The sequence below is a fragment of the Aulonocara stuartgranti genome (genome assembly GCF_965226115.1).
Source record: "Aulonocara stuartgranti genome assembly, chromosome: 12".
In the NCBI taxonomy this organism is placed as follows: Eukaryota; Metazoa; Chordata; class Actinopteri; order Cichliformes; family Cichlidae; genus Aulonocara; species Aulonocara stuartgranti.
In genome coordinates this window covers 6,940,397-6,962,176 of record NC_138948.1, presented here as the reverse complement: position 1 = coordinate 6,962,176, position 21,780 = coordinate 6,940,397, and the positions used below count along the sequence as shown (strand labels likewise).

Here is a 21,780-nt window from a genome sequence, read left to right as displayed (position 1 = left end):
AATCTTAAAGAGTAACTTAAAAAAAAAGCTGCAGGCTCAGCATTGCACCGTTGCTGCAGTGAACTTCAAAATGAACCAACTGACCATCATCAGCATCAAAGAGCGGTGCAGCACTGTTTAAAATTTAACCCTAGTCACAAGTTCCTGACCTGAGCTCTTGTGTTAAATGATTTCTAACCCGCAGCATACTAAACGGGAGCTCAGTGGTTTCCAAACTCCATTCGTGTGGCACCTGGAGCCACCCAACATCAAGAGTTAGATGTTATGATATATTAAATACAGAAAAGCTAGATGGTACCCTGCAGATTTACACATTAATATTTACTTAAAATGTATTTTCCTTAAAAATAAAATCAGTAAAATAAAAACATTTTGTAGGCATTTCACTAGCTGGGTCCACATCCTCATTTTAGGTTTGACAGCATTTTAGTAGGTAAAAGGTGAATGGTTTGGACATTAATTGAGCCGCAGTTTGGGGAAGGCCTCGAAGGGGAGTGGCAGCAGCTCCCAGGACTGGCCGGTCCCCATGTACTAAATAGAAGTGAAGAAGTTAAAGAATTGAAAAGGTCAGGGAGGGTGGGGCACATACACGAGAATGAACAGCTTTTAGAACTGGGGGAACCTATATAGATAAGAACCAGAAGGTGCGTGTTTGGAGGTGTGGTCCCACTCCTGAAATTCTGATACTTAATCTCCAATTAGATAAGACAAAAAGATGTTGACACGTCACTAATAGGTGGTTTTTGGTCTTGTTTGGAGGGATAATCAGATATATACAGCTGAAAATATATAATATAGTGAGCATAATGCAGCCAGAGTCTGTTGAATAATAATCGGTTATATTTTTGTTAGTGTACTTTAACTTGTGAACAATCCATCTGACAAAGAGTCAGATAGTAAAAGTAAACAAAGTAAACATATAATATTTATTCATAACAATCAAGGAAAGTTACTTTGCAGTAGCAGTTAGTGTAATTTTAATCTATTAAAAGCATGTATTGGTTTTCCATGTAATGTTAAAAAAATGTTTTAAAAGGTTTTCCAGATTCTATACATGATAGTTGAATGGTTGACGAAACAAGAAAGGGCGCTACATGTAGTAAATCCACCCTAGAGTAAGGACTTAACAGCAGCACCGCAGAAAAGCATAGGTGGGTGTACAGCACAGATAAAGATGTTTTATGAGTCACAAAGTTAACAGTTATCATTAAGTGGTTATGATAACTATTTGTGTTTGACTGTTTCAGGAAGGACATGCCTGTGACTTACTCAGATAAGAGGTGAAGACCTGCACAGAACACCACACCGTCTGGCTTCTTCTCTTCAATATAACCTGCTCTATATTTGCTTTTTCACACTTCCTGATGCTGCTGTTTGGACTGTCAGTTAATATAAAGTGACAGTGATTTGAAAGTTTACTGCATGCCTGCGTGGACACAGTGTTTGGCCTGACAGAAACCCACTGAGTATGGCATTTAGAAATAGGGGAGCGTCTCCATGCTGCTCCTTTGTTTATCCATTTGTGCATGCCTCTAATATCTCACTGTCCAAAACCATTTTGTCATTCCGAGTGATTGTTTATGGACTCCTGGCGGGGCAAAGAGGGGGGGGGAGTGCAACGCTCATCTTACTGGCTAAAAAAAAATGTGACTTGCTCAGCACTTTCAGCTATAACGTCCCACTGTTCTCTGCAGGAAGTTGAAGTGACACTCAGAGGAAAATCAAATACAGCATCAGTGAATGTGTCAAGCGTGGGGCACCTTCTGTACCTCTCATATGCCTGAGATGCTTTCAAACTACACCGTGCTTTCTCTTGTGAGCATGGTTAAAATGTTTTTTTTAAAAGAGGATCATAGAAAAAATAGATTGGCTGCCATGTTTTTTGTGCTACATAAAGATGAGGATGAAAAAAAAAAACAAGTAAGAACAAACAAAACAACCTTTCAAAATACTTCACCATGGAAACTAAAGCGCAAACCATTCGTGGCAGTGCATCACTGTAGCCAAGCAGAAAGTAAATTCTCAGAGCAATGTTTTGCATATTAAAGACAAGACAGAATCAAAGTTCACAATATATTTAATGTCTAATGCTGTGGGGTGGTGTGAGGATGCGTAGTCCAACGCTGATCTACAAATCAGGACTAAACTTACCTTCTTATGACAGGAACAAATCTAGATTAAACACTAAACTGAATCTCTTAATCTCAGGCTGCACAGTCTGAGCATGTGCATCCGATTTCACTCCACGGAGAGTTTCACTAAACTGCTGGCTGGTATAAAAAGCTCACATAATCTGCCTGGTCAAAAGAAAAGAAAAAAAAACAACATTTCACTGCACTACTTTTAAGCTTTTTTAATATTGATTTCCATGCAGAGTTGTGTTATTTTTTTTACTAAGCCCCTAAAATCTACTTCAGCACATCCAGAAGATTCTCAATAGAAGTTAAGGTCTGGGCTCTTTGGTGGCCAATCCATGTATAAAAATGATGCCTCATGCTCTGTAAACCACTCTCACAACCTAAGACCAAAGAATCCTGGCATTGTCATCTGGAAATATATTAATCCATGACCCACACCTTATATATTTTTTACTTTTAAGATGTTTCAGAAAGTGTGTGGGGAAAATGGTTTGCTAACCTTAACCGTAAAACAACTTAATAAATCAACAATGTTTGTGTGCCACAGCTCCTGCTCCCTAAATATTCCTGAATGCAGCTTTATTTGTAATCAAATAAAGCACGATGGCCTCGATCCAATCAAACGCTGCTTAAGAGAAACTCGATTCTGACGGGGGGCGACAAGGTGTTATGCTGCACAGTTTGGGGTCTGTGAGACTAATTATCGTAGCTAATTAAAGTCCCACTTCTTGCTGGTCTCCAAGGGAGCGAGGGGGGAGGACTGGGGTGGGGGTGGTAGGTGGAGGGGGGAGGTGGGGAGGGGGGGTACTGGCCTGAATGAGTGACATTCAGAAAGGAGGGGAAAGGAAAGTGAGTCCGTGTGTGTATGTGTGCATGAGCAAGGAATGAACATTTCAAGGGTTGCAAGGTGGGTGGCAAATGCTGTAGGGTTTATGTGTACTGTAGGATAAAGCAGGTGCCTGGCGGCCTACACATAAAGAGTAAACCACTGCATCGCTGCTGTCAAAACAGATTACAAATTCCAAAACATATACAAGAACATTTCTTTATATCCTGTTATGGAAGTATAGTTCAGCTGCCTTTACTTGGCCACTAAAATAAATAAAGTGCATTTTGTTTTATTAGTTTAAAAGCATCACACACGCAGTGAGATGCCAGTATGCAATAAATGAGACAGTAGCCTCTGATGGAAAATGCCCAGTAGAAAGACAACATTTAATCCAGAATGAAAAAAAGAAAAATCACCCCTGTTGAATTTAGAAGCACCATCACGACAGAGCTACATCTAGTATTTCATCATTCTTTTCTCTGACACCATCAAAATGGTAATTTAGTGAATGAAAGTCAGATTTATATATAGCAGATCTCTCTCTGTATGTCTCGGATATGCTATCACCCTCATTACATAAATTATAGTATGCGTGAGAATCAGAAAATCTCACAAGATGATACTATTACGGTTTGAGTGGTATCGCGATATAAAATGATTCTGTGATGAGACAAGATATTCATCACAAATTCTGTGTAACTGAGTAAAGAAAACCACTAAAAAGGCAGAAGGCAGTAATTATGTATACTTTTAATTCACTTGTAATCCGCATGAGTATGTATGTTATCGTTATTATCTGATAATAATTCAATATGCCATCTTAACAAGTTAGTTCTTGGATTTGCCGTCTTGTGTGTTCGTTCTATTTCACTGCAAATACTGTTTCCATCCCCTTTATCAATTTTATTTGATAAGCACCAACAAAAAAGTCAGGAAGTGCCTGCATGGATATTTATAGGATATCTGTATTGCTTTATATATATGACCATCGTAATGACAGTAAGTAAGGTGTTTGCCTTTTCATACAATTTCTATCGTACTGTAAGTTTCTGAAAAGCAGAGAATCTTAGATGCATTTGAAACAGCGAAACCACATTTACGTTTGTTGGAAGCATAAATCGTTTCTTGAGATAAAGATTTTAAAAAAATCTCTTATATTTTAGACTTGTGAGTGGGTACATTTGCATTAAAGTGAACAAATTACAGAGCACTGTGGGTTATGACCTTTCTGCTGTGAGTGATATAAGTGCCTCTTAGCCACCTGTTGTAACTGCTGACATTAGCAGCTGACATCTATATGAATGTTTTCCTGAAAAACAAAACAATTCACCCACAAAGACGACAATGCATATCCAGTCCATCTTATGAGCTAATCTTGGACCCAGTGCTAAAATTAATGACCGTAAGGACCAGGCCATATCAGGGTTGATTTACCTGTTGATGGAGCATAGCGTGATTAAAAATAACACGATTACTGTGGTTTAACTGACATATAGATTGAGATATATGGTGTCAGGGAAGAACAGTGCAGCTTACTTTAATGGAAAATATTAACAAGAGTTACTGAACTTGATGATGATGATTCCTGACTTACAAATCAAACAATGACAGTAAAGTGTGTAAACAGCTCACTGGTCGGGGATGTTTTACCCAAGGATATCAAAGAAACAAAGTTTCATGATTACCTGAACCCTCACCATCCTCGTTAACTCGAAGAAACCTCAGAAAATAAAAGTTCGCCTTTTCCATCAGTTACACAGTCGATGCTAAAGAGTAAAAGCACTTTAAACAAACTAAGTCAAACTCTGAGTGGAGACTTGGGCTGAAATTGGCCATTTACTGTGCCAAACTGGTGTGATTTTCTACAACAGCAGACTATTCAGTTCTGCTTTTAATGTTGCTGAATGGACTAACACCCACATCACAACTGTCAGTTTCAAGCATCTCTCTCACTCTTCTCTCAGCCTATTGTCTGTCCACCCCCCCACTCCATTTCCTCTTCCGCCATTGGTTAAAAAGCAAACTGTGTGTATGTGTGTCGATGAGTCAGCATGAGTGGTGGGTGTGAGATATAAAACGGCATGGGTGGCTGTGGGGGAAGGGGGAGGGGGGGTGAAAAAGAAAGTAAAGTGGGGGACGGAAGCAAAAGAGAAAGAAAGAGAAAAGCAAGAAAGTAGGTAGGACGCGCACACGCACGAGGTGGACAGGGTCATGCTTATATTCTTGTTTTCATATTTCTCAGTGTATAAAGGAAAAGCATGTGAGGAACATGAATGAGCAACATAAGAGTGTAAAGGTGTACCCTGAAGATCCACACCAGCTAAGCTATTTGAATCATTGAAAGAAAAATACCTGAGGTTTGACCAATTAGAGTTCTACACATAGTTACAAACACCAGCAACCTATTATGTGAGAGATACAATGCAGTTTTATGTTCTTTGTAGCAAAGGCTGTCATTATCTTGGGGTTTCGATTTTCCTGTGCCAGAAAATAATTACTGCTTTTGAGGCTATTTTAGCACCACACGCTGCACTTCAAGTGAAATTATTTATTTTCTTTTTGAGAACAAAAAAATCGAACGACGTATTCATCAAAACACTTGTGCCGAGAGCTTCTTGCTGTGACACGTTTTACGCTTTGCAGCCCATTTGTAGGTTTACAACAAACACCACTTTTTTCTGGCTTCATTTTTTTTTCCTGTTTTCCTTATAAGACTCGATGGTGCATTTTGAGAGGTTACTCACACAGACGGCTTTTGATTTAATTTAAGAAAATGTTTTGAAAGACATTAAGATTTATACATTTATGTTAAAATAATATGAAATGCAATAAAAAAAACTGCCTAGATTTTGTTTGTATAGACCTGAATAGGTTAAAGATGACTTCGAGTGAGTCCCAAATTAAGCCACTTCTCTATTCTGTGCCGACTGATCACCTTTAAAAGGCAAATGAAATGTTTTTCTAAACTTTGATGTCAAACATGCATCATGTCATGTTTGATGGCTGTGTTGTCAGCTGGAGTTTAATGTATGGCTGTAACAAACAGCTGTAACTAAACAGAGACAGAACTCCGTCCTGTGGCAAGTGTCTAAACCCATAGCTGGTTTGTGTCCACCTGCTCTCTGTATGCTTTAGTACTGATTTAGGATTTTGCTGAGCACGTCTGGGTCCGACTTTAAGCCACTTAGCAGAAAAATCAGCTCCATAATAACAAGTTCACAGAAGAAAGAAGCAAAAGAAAACAAAAGAATGTTTTGCTTTTTTATCCAAAAACTTGGTAAACTGTGTTTTTAAGGATGTTATATCAATGCAACAACAGTTATTGTTATTGCGCAGATATTTTGTAGTTATATAAACATCTTAACACATATCTTGCGTTATGCATGTGTTTGCAACTTCGACCCTAACCATAGGTGACAAAAATACAAGTATCTTAGTCACCACAATTTACTGTGTGTGATTTGGTACTGAAAACCTATAGTGGTCAAACCTCAGTCTGGTCTTAAAGGTAGTCCTGTGTCAGTGTGAGAGGTGAAGTACTCTGATGTAAAGGAAGAGGCAAAGGACAGAGGAGAAATATAACAAACAAAGGGGGGATAAAGATGAAAAGAACAAAGAAAGTGGCGGTGGTAGTAGTATAGCAATGAAAACAGGAAGTGGAAGGAAGACCACTAACAGAATAGAAAAGGCAAGAAGATACAAAAGAAGACAGTAAAATACAGAGAAAGAACAGAAGTGAACAGCAACACATGCAGTGTAAGGGGCAGAAAACAGGGGACAAGATAAGACAACACAGAGCAAGTAGTAAGAGGAGAGGACAGTGAGACCAAGAGGGGAAGGAAGAGTAGAGCAGAGTCACAAAAGAAGAGGAAGAACATGTACAATCAAAGAAAAAAAAAAAACAGACAAGAAGACAACAGAGGACAAAGACCATTTAAGGGCAAAGAGAAGCCCCACATACAGGAGTGAAGGCTGCGCTCCTACCTGGCATCGGCCTCACTGTAATACTCTCTGGCTACGATGTCCTCAAATAGTTCACCTCCGGTCACCCTGTAAAAGCAGACAACACACACACACACACACACAGACACACACACATTTATTTAGGAAAGCTGGAATGGTTGGAGTGGAAGGAGGAGGTAGTGATGGTGGTGTGTGGTTATAAATGCTTCAAATCAAGGATTCCTACTTCAGTTCTTATTTTCTACAGCTCCCCCCTTCCCCCCCAATCCTCCTTCACTTCATCCCCCCTTCCCACACCGTTACCATGGAAACTAGAGGGAATTGCTGAGAGATAGATGTGGATAGCGTGGGTGGTGATAGTGGCAGTGGTGGTGGGGCAAATATAAGAGAGAGTTATGCAATTGTATATGTATATGGAAGAGCTGGGAAAACTGAGAGGCAGCAGCTAAAAGAAAAGGGGGGCAGAAGATGAAAAGGGATGAGGAGGAGCAGAGAGGAGAGGATGACGACGATGACGATGACTTACAAGTCAAACAGGAGGTAGTGGAAGCCCTCCTCTGATATACTGTCATGAAGACGAACTGCGAGAGAAAAAAAGAGAGATTGAGAGAGATAAAGTGATACCTGGGCTCTGTGTAGCTGGAGCATTCAAGCTATGATGGTTATTCAAAGAGTTTCTGAAAAACACTGGGGATGACTGCTGCATTTTAAGTTTTTGGTTGTTTTTTTTTTAAAAAGGAAAAAGGTGAGATAAAGAGATAGTGAGAGTGCGCGTGGGGTAGAAACCACAGGGAGTCGAAATAATTGAGTCTTACGTCATATGTGTTTACAATAGGGTAGGAGCTTCTGGCAATACAGGGCTCGGTTTAAACAACAAATGAATAAAACTATATACTTCTATTGGATCTTTTAATAAAAAATGTTAAGTGTGTGTTTTGGCAAAAAAAAGAAATTGTTCTGTATCAGGAATAAAAGACTGTTAATCAAATCTAAACTGGTCTTTACTTTTAAATGGATTCAAACTCATTTAAATTATTTTCAAATTATTTTCAGTGGGTTGAAAATAAGAAAAGCGTGTCCTCACCGATGTTGGGGTGTTTCAACAGACGACAAATACGAGCCTCTCGCTCCAGCTTCTGGTGATCTGAGGCGCAACAAAAGAGAGAGAGGTATGTCAGAGTTATTGTTAAACTTGGGTTATAAATATGTTATATCTATATTGTAGAAGGCTTTTTAGGACGATAAAGTCAAATGTGTCAAAAACAGTTTAGAAAATGGTTTCATGTCACAAAGGACGAAGAGAACGCAAAGGAACCCAGTGGGTGTAAAATATGGAAAAAGTGAAACATAATAAGGCGTGTTGTTCTTCCAAGTTTTAAACTAAGAAGGCTCAAGGTGGATTCCAGTGCTACATACGATAATTAAAAAAAAAAAAAAAAACACATTCTTGTTTTACTCCATAGTTTAATGGGTGATCTTCACTAAGGCCCACAAGATTCAGCAAGTTTCTGTATTGGTGACTGACAACATAACTGTTTTCTGGTCATTTAGAGCACAAGAAAAACAATATTTCCTTAAACATAAAACTGCACAAAAAATAAATAAATAAATAAAAATGAATGAAAAATGAAAAAAAAAAAGGTCAAAAAGATCAAATAAATATCCATCCATACAAAGCATTTTTCGTGTCCATGAATTCAAGAGTCTATGTAAAAACTGAGCATGAATATTTAGCAAAAATACAAGTTGTTCAAATTATAAAACACCAAACTGAATTTAAATAATGTTGCTGAATTTTTGTGTGTGTGTTACATTTTTCTCCATAATGCAACATAAATTTAATATATTATGTTTAAGTGGCTTTGAACTTTGAATATTTCAGAAACTCGTGATCTACTGGGATTTTCCCACACAACCAACTCTGGGGTTTACAAAGACTGGTCCCGTAAAGAGAAAATGAGCAGCGGTTCACTAGGAGAAGATACCTTGTTACTCCCAGACTTCAAAGGAGCATAGCCATAATTCTTCCACCCAGAAGGAAGAGAATAGTAATTCAAATAACCACTTATTACAACCAAGATATGCAGAAGAGCATCTCTGAATGCAGGAAGGAGCAGAAGACCACACTGCCTGCCGTTCCTGTTTGCAAAGAAAACTACTTTGAGACTAAAATTTGTTGCCTGGTGTGTCTGTGCAACATTTGGTGCAAACAACATGAAACAGTGGTTCCACAGTGGATGTGTTATATCAATAAAGAAATGATGTGGGAATTATTTTATAGGGATATTTTCTGAGCTTCAGTACTGGCTGAGCAGCATTTTGACACCAGAGCATACCAACTACTGCTGCTGACCATGTTTATTCTTTTATGACCGCTATCTACACATCTTCTGATGGCTACTTTAAGGATAAAATACAGTGTCACGAAGCTGAAATCATGTCTGGTGGTTTCCTTCACCTGAACTGAATCAATCCAATAGTGCATCTTTGGGTTGTGGTGGAACCAGGGGCGTAATTTCCAGGGGGGTTAGAGGGTTATGACCCCCCAATAATCAGACCCAACCAATATAACCCCCCCAATAAAATTGTGAATGATCTTGCATAAATAGGCTCTTGATTTTCTTTACTCTTTTCAGGTATTACCAGCAAAATAGTTGCATGTTTAATCATCTTTATCCAGATGTATTTATTTATTTAGACAGAGATCTTGACCCCTCCCATGTTCAGTACAAAGTTACGTCGATGGGTGGAACAGCAGAGTTCAATCGTGGATGCTCAGATGAAAATATCTGCTGGAAATGTGTGATGCTGACATGTCAACACAGACCAAAATCTCTGACTCTAAGCCAGTTCTGAAGAGAAAAGAGGATCATAGCAAGGTGCAACTAACGAAGTGATCGGTGGGTGTAATTTACTGTGAGTGGAAGTACAAATATATGAGCATATATACTTCAAGACACACTATGTATGTATGCAGCTAAAATATTTACATCAGCATGTCCCTTTACATAACAGATTACTGATGCTAACCAACATGCATTACAGGGTTATCGTGCAAGTCACAGCAGGCATATAAAGCACACACACATACAGACACACGTACACACAGGGGGTGGATCACCGGATCCACAAAGCGTGACTGTCAGCACAAACGTACATATGCATAGGTTGCACCCACACGCGTACAATCTGTACGAGTTTAAGAGAACACAGACTGGCAAAACTCAAGTGCACACATTCACACTGGCACTGTGGAGTGACAGTGAAGTGTAAGCGTGGTGATTATAGTCTCAGAAGATGAGAGGAGTGAGGCGGAGAAAGGAGTGGAGGAGTGTTGAAGGGGGACAGGAGAGGAGGAGGAAAAAGGAAGGAGAGAAAAAATACAAGGACGTTTAATATGCACAAAGCCTGGTTGCTGTCTTTCTGTTGAAACAATAAGACACCGCTAATCACTGCCTGCTACTTTTTTTTTTCTTTTTAACTCTAGTCATTTATTCTTCACATTTGGTTTTTGTTTGAGGCTATGAACTCACTGAATATTTTTTTCCCATTTATTTGTTTGTCCATGTGTAACAAACTGCATTTTAATGGGACTGAATTTCATCTTTTCAAAACATGGATTCACATCTGACCTACTCAGAAACACACCGATTACAATGTTTGTGATTTACTGGGAGAGACCTATTGCAAATTAGCACTTTAAATAAGGCTATCATTCCTGCGCGATCGTGCAAGCTTTCACTGCAGTTGAACTGTATCTGACTGACTCTTAAAAACTACCAACTCTCAGCTTGTGTTTAGCACTCCCAGATGTTATCTGTCATACTAATGTCAAGTGTTGGAAAACTTGTCATGGGCACTCGCATCGCATTTCATTCTATCAGTGGCATCTGCTAATATTACTCTGCAAGTACAGAATTGGCTCACAGTAGCTGCTGTGGTGCATCATCTATCGTCTACCATCTGTGCCTTTGTTATCAATCCATCATCTACGTGGGACAGTTTTATTATTAATATTGTGATATCAAGTATTGAAAGATCTATTGAAATATAACACATATGTCATTACTGGGCTTTTTTTCTTGCCTTGTTTCTGCTTAAAACTCATTTGGCATTGTGAGGTGAGGTAATTAAAAAAAAAAAAACTCATCATATGATTTACAGATGGAGGATAACTGAGGATGAGATACACGACCTCCCCTGAAATGAACATGGTCTTTTATCAGGTCTTTTATCAGAGCTTTATCAGACCGGCAGATAACACTACAGCAAAAAATTGTGTATGACAGATGACCTTCCCATGGCAGAACACTCATAACAGATGCTCTTCTCAACTGCCCTGCATAAAAGAGGACACAACTGATAACTGTCTATACAGTCTGCAGTGTGTGTGATAACCTTGTGGTGTGTGTGTGTGTGTATGTGTACCAAAGAAGAAGTCAGCTATCAGGTTCAACTGTACGACAGTATTTTTAGTACTGCATATGAGGGGTCAGCGTAGTTTAACAAGAACTATGGAGATTAATGTAATTTTATTTACGTATTGCATGTAGTATATCAGAATAAAACTGATATGTAACTGACAGTTAAAAACCCGGTTTATAAAAGGTACCTTCTCTCATGTATAAATGGTGGGAGATTTGCCAGAGCTACTGCAACACTAAACATTTACTTAAATAGATTTACTGTAAGGCCGAGAGCTCCATTTGTTTTCATAATTGTGTTTACGTATTTAGCTAGGTAGAAACTATTCTAAGTAGGGACAGCTGATGTAGTGGCAGATCATATAAGAAGATTATCATGTGCATTTTTGTTATCTAGTTACAATTTTAATATATTCTCACTCTTAATTTCATCTTTTGCTCAACTGCTCATTAATGCAAATGAGCCAATCACATGGCCGAAACTCAGCGCACTCAGACAAGCTTGGTGAAGAAGACCAAACCGAGCATTAAAATGAGTAAGAAAGGTGATTTAAGTGACTTTGAACATGTCATTGTTCAAATGGTGCCAGACAGACTGGTCTCATTTCAGAATCTGATGATCTTCTGGGATTTTTCCCGCAATACCACCTGTAGGGTTTCTCTGAATGCACAACAAGTTATAACAGAAGCATAAAGCCTACAGCAGCAGAAATCCACATTAGACACCACTCCTGTCTGCTAAGAATAGGACACTGATGCTACAGTTCGATTGGATGGCCAAAACTAAACAATAAAATATTGGAAAAACGTTGCCTGGCCTTCAGACTAGTCCTGCTCTGTCATTTAGATAATAGGATCATAATCTGGCATAAATAAGATAAAAGAACAGAACAATGCTGCCTTTTATTAACAGGCTTTAGGCTGTTGGTGATGTAAATACATGTGGCGAGTTTTCAAAGAAAGTTAACCAAAAGGAACGGACGAAAGATTTGAGACAACTCGTTTCAGATAAAGAAACAACCAATTATAAGATAAATGAAGATTACTGTGAAATCTGAGTTGTGCATAGCTACTCCAGTAGAGTCAGAATAAAAACACGGAGCAGGACGTGAGCATAACGGCACTCATTTAAAACACCAAGAATTTTTATTCCACAGAGAAAAGAAAAAAAAGGCCTTTTTGGCCCTCCACCTAATATAAAATGCACTGATTTCTGTTAAGTAAGGCGCTCCAACCCCCACCCTTTCACTCCCAAAGGCCCATTTCTAGTCAGAAAAACCCTAAACACGTATCTTGAAACGTGTCCAACATTACACTTGTTTCTGGACTTTAATTAATTATTGCAGTTTACAGTTATATGCTGAAAACGTAAAAGCTGGTCCAAAATGCATTCGCTCTGGGGTTTAAAAAAAAAAAAAGTACTCTTTTGTAAAAACATGACACACAAACAAGATCAAATGAGAACTTCCTTGTGTGGTTCTCACTGTAATTACTTGACTGTCAGCAACTGTGGCCGTGCGGCTCTTTTAGTGCAGCCTGCTTAAAATATTCATTTAATGAGTCTTTCAAAGTGCCGGTCAGTCAGAAGCAGCAGGGTAAATAAGAAATGAGACCAGGGAGTGGGGTAAGGAAGAAAGGCAAGGACAAGAACACATGCACAGAGTAGGATAACCCAAGGACAACATTCAGTGAAATCAGTGGGAATCTTCATGCTGAAGGAGAAGAGAGCAGAGGAGAGGAATATATTTGGGTTAATCATCACCAGTGAGGACTTAAGTCTCTAGAGAGGGAGGAGATGTAAAAAGACAGCCACAAAGACAGCCAGATATAACCACTGTTCGGAACACTTGACTCGTAACAGCGTGAGCCCTACCAGCAGGGAAATGTGGAGTGGGGATTGAAAGGTTTCCTATATCCTATAGATCCTACAGAAGCACAGCATCAAAAAGCAGCCTCTGAGTTTAAGGTGAAGCATGACAGTGGTGGTGCAGAGGGGCTGCATGTATATAGAAATCTAAGTGGACTCCTGAGAGTAATATGATTAAGAAAGCATCATTTTTCCAGTGAAACACCTGAACTTGTAATCTCATTACATGACATTACATAATTACATAATGGGTGAAATACTTCCATATAAACAGAGTGTGAATTGACAGAAAAAGTACCAACACATCTTGAATTATTTACATTTGTAATTGCAGCCACAGTGATTTGATTTCACACTCGGGTTTAAGTCTCATCACTTTAGTTGACTATATCTGCCCTGGTTATGTGACATTGACACAAAGCTCACTGGCCAAAACCAGGTCAGATCACTTCTACTGCATTGCAGGTGAACATCAACCCCCCCCCCCCACACACACACACAGACACACAAGCTCTACTCTATCATGATATAATTACATGGCCATACAGGAACCTCTGGCATCCACTGTCCAGAGATCATTGCCAATAAACAAGTCCTATGATTGGCTGGAAGCCTTGCCCAGCAGACCTGCCCTATATTTCCTGTTGACATGTGTTGGATTGGCATTAACCGTTTGTCGGCTGGAAAAGGGAACGGCAGGGTGGGGTGGTGGGAAGATGTAATGAGAAGCCCGACTACTACTCTATTCATAAATTTGAATGTTCAGTGTGTGAACCAAGTGTTATGACTACAACAACCAACGAATTGTGACACTTTTTGGTTGTAACTAATAGTTTCTTGATAGAGTTCACTGTCCAGTTGACTGCCTGCATCTCAGACACTGCTTCTCTGCTGTGGCTGTCTGAATATCTGCCCGTGTGTGTCTGAGAGAAAGAGAGGGAGAGTCAGATGAGTATCCCGTGCTAAAGGCATGTAGGCGTACAGGCGCATGGCCCTCAGCTGCCAAATGCCTGGGGTGCCTTTGCTCTGATGACCCCACCCTCCCCTCAGCTACCATCTCCATCTGCTGATCCTAAACAAACGCTCCTCTTAAGTTGGTGAAACCAGGGCTGTAAACTCACCGACCCTACCTGCTGCCTGAGAAATATTACAACATCATAAAAGGCCTAAACCAAATCCCACTTATAAAGTAGAGCAGCAAGCCATCAGGGCTGCCATAAAGCGTGAATGCAGCAGCAGCCCATGTCACAAAGGTCATGGAGCTATAAAAAGGACTTTGAGTAGAAGTAGTATGCAGCAGCTCTGTTGGCTCTAGCATAGCCCTGCTATTTCACAGAACATGGCTCATCCATTAGTAAGGAGCGCAGCACGGGCCTCGTGCACCGCTCAGTCAGGTCAGATCAGTCACCCTATCAAATGTTGAAGCAGAGAGATTACACTGTGCCTCTGAAAAATGGTGGAAAGCAGCTGCACTGCCCGATAAAGCAGCTGGAGTGAAATTATGCAGAAGTCCAATGATAGCATAATCTATAGGAAGTGTATTTATACTCTGTGTGTCTGTGTATGTGTAACTTTAAGTCTCATTAAACCAATCTCTAGAATTAACTGCTAGCCTCTTGCAGTTAATAGAGGCCGGATAATCTAGGATGGGTTTAATCTCATTAAATGCTGCACAATGCAATAAAATGCAGGCAAAAAATGAGATACAATTACTGTCAAGAATAATGTGACACCACAATTAGAACAATGTTTGTTGCAGTCGACTTCTATTTTTCATAGAAACTTAAATTTTTATAAAAAGCTTGTCTGCAAAGTTTAATATTAGACTATATTTTCGTTACGGCTTAGTAAGAAAGATAAATACAGATGCTCAGATCATATACCCTCTACCACCCTCGTAATGTTTGAAATCAGAAACACATTTGTAATTTCACTGCACAAAATGTTATGAGTTATGAGTGACAGTAGCAATGCTCATTTGTGTCTGATGCCTGCTGGAGCTGGAAATAGTATGCTGAAATACAATGCTAAAAGTGCATCACAACATCATCTCATTTATTTATTACACTGCACTGTTTCCAAGTGTCTGCCTAGTAAAGGAGATGAACACACATGAGTTTAACCTGACTATATAAACATTCAAGTCTAATATTTTCAAACATTATTATTGAATTTTATACCCAGGAGCCTGACCTTTAAGAAGCTCACATAATCGTGAACACACAAAGTATAATTTTTTTAAATTGTCTGCATACGGCACTGATACTTTAACAATGGTTTGGTAAGAAAATTAACATCTACAAACTGACAAGCCGAACTGAGGGTAACATTTGGGAGAGAAGGCAGATAAGGACAGACATTTCAGGATCAAGCCCTCTGCTTCATGCCTGTTAAGATGCCTTTTCTACCACACTCAACATTTTAACACACAATCCGTTGGTGAGCGTATGTCAAGGCAGGGTAACAGTCAAGTGACAGTGTGGTGCCACCTGGCAGGGCCACGGCAGTGGTTCTCCAGTTACGAGGCTGCAAGGGCAGCAGGAGATTTACACTGGGCAAGTGGTGGTGTAAATTGCCACGGCGACCACAGTGGTGCTCGACTGGCTTTGGTGGCAAAGGCATTTAGCCTTGGCTTTGGCTTAAGTCATTACTGGCTGAGTAGCATGTGACACTAATTACGGTGGTTACAGAGTCTATGTTATTCAGAAGAAACAAAATCCCAATATATAGAAAAACCTTTTCACTTTACATTATTATACAAGCCAGTATTTGAAGACTGACTGATTTATTGATACGCCCATATTATCCTGCAACACATGCAGCAGAATATGAATTGCAGCTAAACAACTAAACAAGATGGTTTCAAGATAAGTAGTGTGTATAGGGTTGGTTATCAGTGATGCCTGCTCTGTTCTCTGCTGTGCTGAGTTTTACTTCTCTTCTGCCCGCCTTTGCTTTTCACATTTGCATGTATGCATGTAGAGGGCAGGAAGATCCCAGAATAGCGCATACAGCTAAATAGAAATTACTGCAGCTGAAAATAGCTTCGACTTTAATGGTCCTGACTGATTTACGTTGAACTCTTTGGACTTGATTTAAAGACAATTACTGCCACGATCTTTCCTGCAGTCGTATATAGGGCACACGAACAATACTCTACAATTTGTTCTCCAGGGGTTCCTCAACACAACTCAGAAACAGGGTAGTGTAAAAGGTGAACCAGTGTTGAGCAAACCTACTGTATGACTGTCACATCACCATACCAGTGCTGTTTCTACTGCTGCTAGGGCTTTTCCAGCTTCCTCCATTTCTTATAAACAGACATGATTTATAAGAAATTAAAAGTTTGTCCTATGAAGTGGCATCTGAGAAGGAAACCAAATTTTGCTGCTACATTTTGCTTATATAACTGTCTACACTACAGGTGGGGGTGGTGACCACTGGGACAGAGAAGCTATGAACAACTTAGTCATTTTTGAATGGTTGCAAATTGTACTTTTAGCTCATGAATTAACAGTTAAATATCGAAACAGTGGTGTTGTTTGAGATCACACTTTGGCTCCCATGAAAGCTGTGATTCAATAGAACTGGATGCATATGTGATATAACACTGAAATAAGTTGTGCTCACCTCTTGCAGATAACTTTTTGGTGTTGATTATTTTAGCAGCATACTCCTGTCCTGTGCACAGCTTAACACATCTGCGCACCACTGAAAATGCTCCCCTGGAAAACACAGAAAAAAAACCCATTGACTAACATTTCATGCATGGTTATCATAGGACAACTCTATCAGAAAAAAAATAACTAACAGCTGAAACAACACTTCATTTCTTTATCATAAATTAACAAGTTGAGACCATTGTTCTCTTGCAAATTCTTGAGTGGTTATGGACCTTGGATAATAATGAGCATGGTGAAGGTTTTGCTGAGTGAACAAATTTGCACACAACTTTGCAGAATGAGCATTTTTCAGACTCAGAACATAACAGAACTGATAACACTTTTCATGTTCACCGTGGACACATTAAACACTTTGCTGCTTAGTTAATAAGATCCCATGAGATCTCCAGTCAGGATACAAGTAATGCGAACACATGTGGGATGTCGAAAGGTAAATTGGTAAAATGTAAGAGCTAAACTGGTCTCTCAAACACATTAGATGTAGAGTCACATAGCCCATATTATCAGCCAACACTAGCCCATCACGGATATATCAATATCAATATTATGTTGTTTGATATGCATGAATATGATTTTCTTTTTGTCAGGACATAAAGCTTAAAATTTGTTTCACTTACAACCGTGTTTCCAACTGTCTTGTACCTGGAACCCATAGAGACCTGCTGGTGTAGTTTGTGTTCTTATTCCTGCGTTATATGTTTTATTTCTTTGTTTTGTAATGTACCAAATGTTTTCAGTGGGTGACAGGTCTGGACTATGGGCAGGTCTCCTATTGTGACATTTAAGCATGATGTCTTTGCACCTTATGTTTTGTACCTTCAAATACTGTCGGTCTTACTTTAATCCAAAATAAATAAATAAATAAATAGCAAAAAGTAAATAAGCAGAATATTCCCCTCAAAACTAATGATAATACATTTTAAAAATGAGAGAGAGCGAAAAAGAGAACGACCATCTGTAGGACAGCACATGTCGCCCCAATACCTGAATGTTTTTCACTGCGCCGTCACAGATGTTTAGAATTTGTTTTTTTCCTTTTAGATCCACCAGTATAAATTAACACACAATATATTTGACATACCAGATTCAAAAGTTCAGTATTGTTTAGGCACGTTTAGTCAAACACAAAATCAAATCATAATACTGTATTGTGTTATTGAAGGGTCTTTACCTTATAATATAAAGTGCCTTTAGACAACTGTTGTTGTGATTTGGAGTTATATAAATCAAATTAAACTGAATGAAAGCTGAATTACTGCCAACTCATCTAAACCTTCGTTTTAGTGTCCAAAGCCAAATTTTGCTATTACATCTATGCATTTCTGCAAAATATAACCATTAATTTCAATAAACGCTCAACCAAAAACAAATGTTTGAATATACTTATACAAACCAAGGCTGGACAAGACTACACAGTCCTGTCCAGCCTTGGTTTTGATTTAGTTGGGTGTGAAACAGTCTGATGTTGAATGGTGCCACTAGTCAGCCTTCACACTGGGATAGTTACAGACAGCCAACAAAGTCAGTGCCAAAGGTGAAGGCCAGCTGACCTGACACTGGGGTAAACTTCTATATAAAAGGCACAAACTCTAGAATACAAAGGGCATTTCATCACTTTTTCAACAACAAGCTGAAGTGCATTTAATGCCCCAACGTCAAGGTCATTACTGTCAATCAGAATTCTGATAAAGAATCAACTCGCCTGAAGCAAAAAACTCACTAGTCACACACACAAACAAACACATATGCTACTGACACCAAACTCCACAGCTGTGCTTGGAAAGTTCATACTCCATGAGGTAAGTATCTAACGTCTGGACTAAATATGCTTTAACACACATAGACGGTTAAATGGGGTAACAGGTCATGAATCACGACTGTGGTCTGACATCCAGAAAGTTGACATGGAGAGATTTAAACATGCCTAAACTATTTTTGAGGGAAAAACACTGGTGCCTGCAGAAGTGAAGGGTTTTGTAACTGGATAAGTTTGAGCTTCTGGTATGCTGTTACAGTCTCCCTCTGATGTGGAAGAATTAAATACTGTATGATGTGTAAATCTATACTTAGGTTTCAAGCCTAACTGAGACAAACAACAAAAAATTTGTTTAAAAAGTCTTCAAAAGTCTTTCAAAAGCCTTTGTGCTGTTACAGACTTCTTTTTAGCAGCTGTGCAGCAGAAGGACAAACACAAGCTACACTCAAGCCTCTGCGATTGTTCACGTTATTGTTCTTCAAGCTGTTTAGCTTGTTATCTGTGTTCTAATTGAGATCAATTTGACCAATTTAAGCAATGATGTGCATTACTTCTGTGCAAGAACAAACACAGAAGCATTATCTAACCAGGAGCCAGTGTTCAGCACACCTCAATCGGTGCTGTGGTGTTTCTATTAAAACAAGCCTGGCAATATTTGTAACAAACGGGCTAAGCACACTAAAGCAAAAGGACCGAGCTTAAATGTCACAAGTCCTGCTAAGAAAGTGACACCAGCAGAGAGTGAGCACACAATCATTAGCTCTCCTCAGATGTTGGATTAGTATTACAAAGTTCCAGAGAGTGTTACCGTAAGGATGCCAAGCCACTCACACCTGCACTCCTTCCTCCAAGCTTTAGGTGCCTGGGTGAATAATAAGATGGGCCTACAGAAAAAGCTTTTTGCATACCGGGGGGTGCAGCTTAGTCCCTCATGCACCCAGAGCTTCAAAGCCGGTAGTTTCTGGTAGAAGTTGAGATTTATCTCAACACAGCGAAACCAATGCATTTGATAAGTTACAGTCTTTGTAATGTCTTTTTTCTTTTCCAAATCAACAGCCGGCACCATAGAATGAAATCTCATAGGGTTCAGGAGGCATTGGAGCTACGCTGGCATAATGATCCCTGCGAACAGTATTTATTACTTATGGGATGAAAAGAGAATGGGAAGGATGCAGTGTTGTAAATTAGTCTGAGCCCCGTGTCTTCTACAAGCAGTCAGTCACATAGACGATGACTCTGTCTATTTATGCTCGCTCAATAACAATAACCCACCAAGGAAACAGGACTTGAGTATATACACTCCCCTCCTGTAAGTGAAGACTCTGAAGAATTCATAGATTGCACTTCACTATGGATGGCAGCCGTGGCTAGATTAGCTTCACAGCAGTTGCAGTGCATGAAATTGAAATGGCGACCTAGATTCATGACTTAAAAATATTCATATAAACTAATCACTAATTTACCTCTCTGCTACAAGTCCCTGCATTAAGTGTGCTTTGTAAAACCCATCATCACCACGATATGGTAAAATACCAGATATGCTTTTTATCTAACTTTCTGTTTCTCATTATCAATCACAGATAAAACTGGCTCAAAAAGATGGCAGTTAAGTTAGCAAGGACTGAATGTAAATATTCAAAATCAAAGGCTTCTAGTGACGCATCTTTTCAGTTCCTTTTATTAATCCTTCAATGAATCTTGACTTTTTCTTGACATATTTGCATATTAGGTGCGTATTTTACCAGCCTTTGAAGAGAGACATCAAATGAGCTGTCACAAACACCTGTTAACACTCCAAATGTACAAAATAGTACTATGCCGTCATGTTTAAAAAGTCTCTCCGCACCTATGAATAATCATGCTATCTTTCCACAGGCCTGTAAATAATATAAATCTAGGACAACACGTAATAGATTAAAAGAATACTTTAACATGGCTCGTTTTCCATTGTTTTTAAATAGATTAAAGATTCAAGCCAACAAAGTCCAAGAAAAACACGATTTCCATGTTTATACATCATCATGCAACAGCTAATAAAACTTAAAGAAAAATATCTTTCATTATATAATCTTTGGAACACGGAGGTGGATTACATTAGAGCAGGGACGTCAAACTCATTTTACATCGAGGGCCACATACAGCCCACTTTGATCGTAAGTGGGCCAGACCAGTGAAACTCCCCTTTCTGTCTGTGTAAAGAAGATTAACTAAACATTTATTCACTGAGAGATCTTAACATAAGAAAACGAAGTGCAATTTCAACAGCACATCTCAATTTTTCAACATCATAAAGAAATGCTGCTGTAGTAAATTAAATAAATCTGTCAGCACCACTTAAATGAAAGAAATGCAGTTTTGTTTTTACCTGTGGATCTATTGTAAAAAAAAAAAAAATAAAAAATTAAAGTCTTTGTCCGACCAATTCTGGTCCCCAGGCCTTATGTTTGACAGCCCTGCACTAGGGTCTTTTCCAGTGTTCCTCAATGACAGCATAGTTCAGTCTCTATTCTGTCAGAGCCACAAAGCTAACACAACATTAACTGCACTTCACTCCAGATAACTTGGCTGTTTCTGTGTTCTCATTGAAGTTGTCATCACTGTGGTGGCTGAATAAACAGCATTAGGCAAATCAAGCTAGCAGTACATAACGAGTGATATGAATGATAATCAAATAATGCCAGTACAAGATGCATGACGGGCTGCAGCAACAAAGTAAACAATAGACACAGAAGGATGATTTGAAATTGTCCCCTTTACTCCTTTGCCCCGTGCCAAGTGTAGATCACCTACTGTAATGAAATCACCAAAAGTTTTGTTTGCCTCTATATTAATTTTTTTTATCTCTCATAATCATCGTGATTAAATTGTGATTATTTAAAATGAGTACTGATTAACCAAATTGAATCCCTTCAGCCTTCAGAACTGCCTTAATTCTTGGTGGCATAGATTAGACAAGGTGGTGGAAACAGTCCTCAGATATTTTGGTCACGGTGGCATCACAGGTGGACATCAATGATGCAAATCCCCCGCTCCACCACATCCCAATGGAGCTATCTTGGATTCTGATCTGGTGGCTGTGGAGGCCATTTGACCACACTCAGCTCATCGTCACATTCAAGA

The 21,780-nt window shown here is 39.1% G+C and overlaps 1 protein-coding gene across 21 annotated transcripts in view; it reads right to left on the bottom strand.

Moving 5' to 3' along the window:
• Positions 1 to 21,780, bottom strand: part of camk2b1 (calcium/calmodulin-dependent protein kinase (CaM kinase) II beta 1) — an 82,215-nt gene that overhangs the window by 58,097 nt on the left and 2,338 nt on the right. For all 21 annotated transcript variants that reach the window (XM_082555489.1, XM_082555501.1, XM_082555495.1 and 18 more), the window contains exons 2-5: positions 16,852 to 16,946; positions 8,015 to 8,074; positions 7,457 to 7,511; positions 6,952 to 7,017 (exon numbers count right to left, since the gene is read on the bottom strand). In XM_082555489.1, the coding sequence (XP_082411615.1) occupies positions 6,952 to 7,017; positions 7,457 to 7,511; positions 8,015 to 8,074; positions 16,852 to 16,946 (276 nt within the window). The remainder of the gene's footprint in view (positions 1 to 6,951; positions 7,018 to 7,456; positions 7,512 to 8,014; positions 8,075 to 16,851; positions 16,947 to 21,780) is intronic.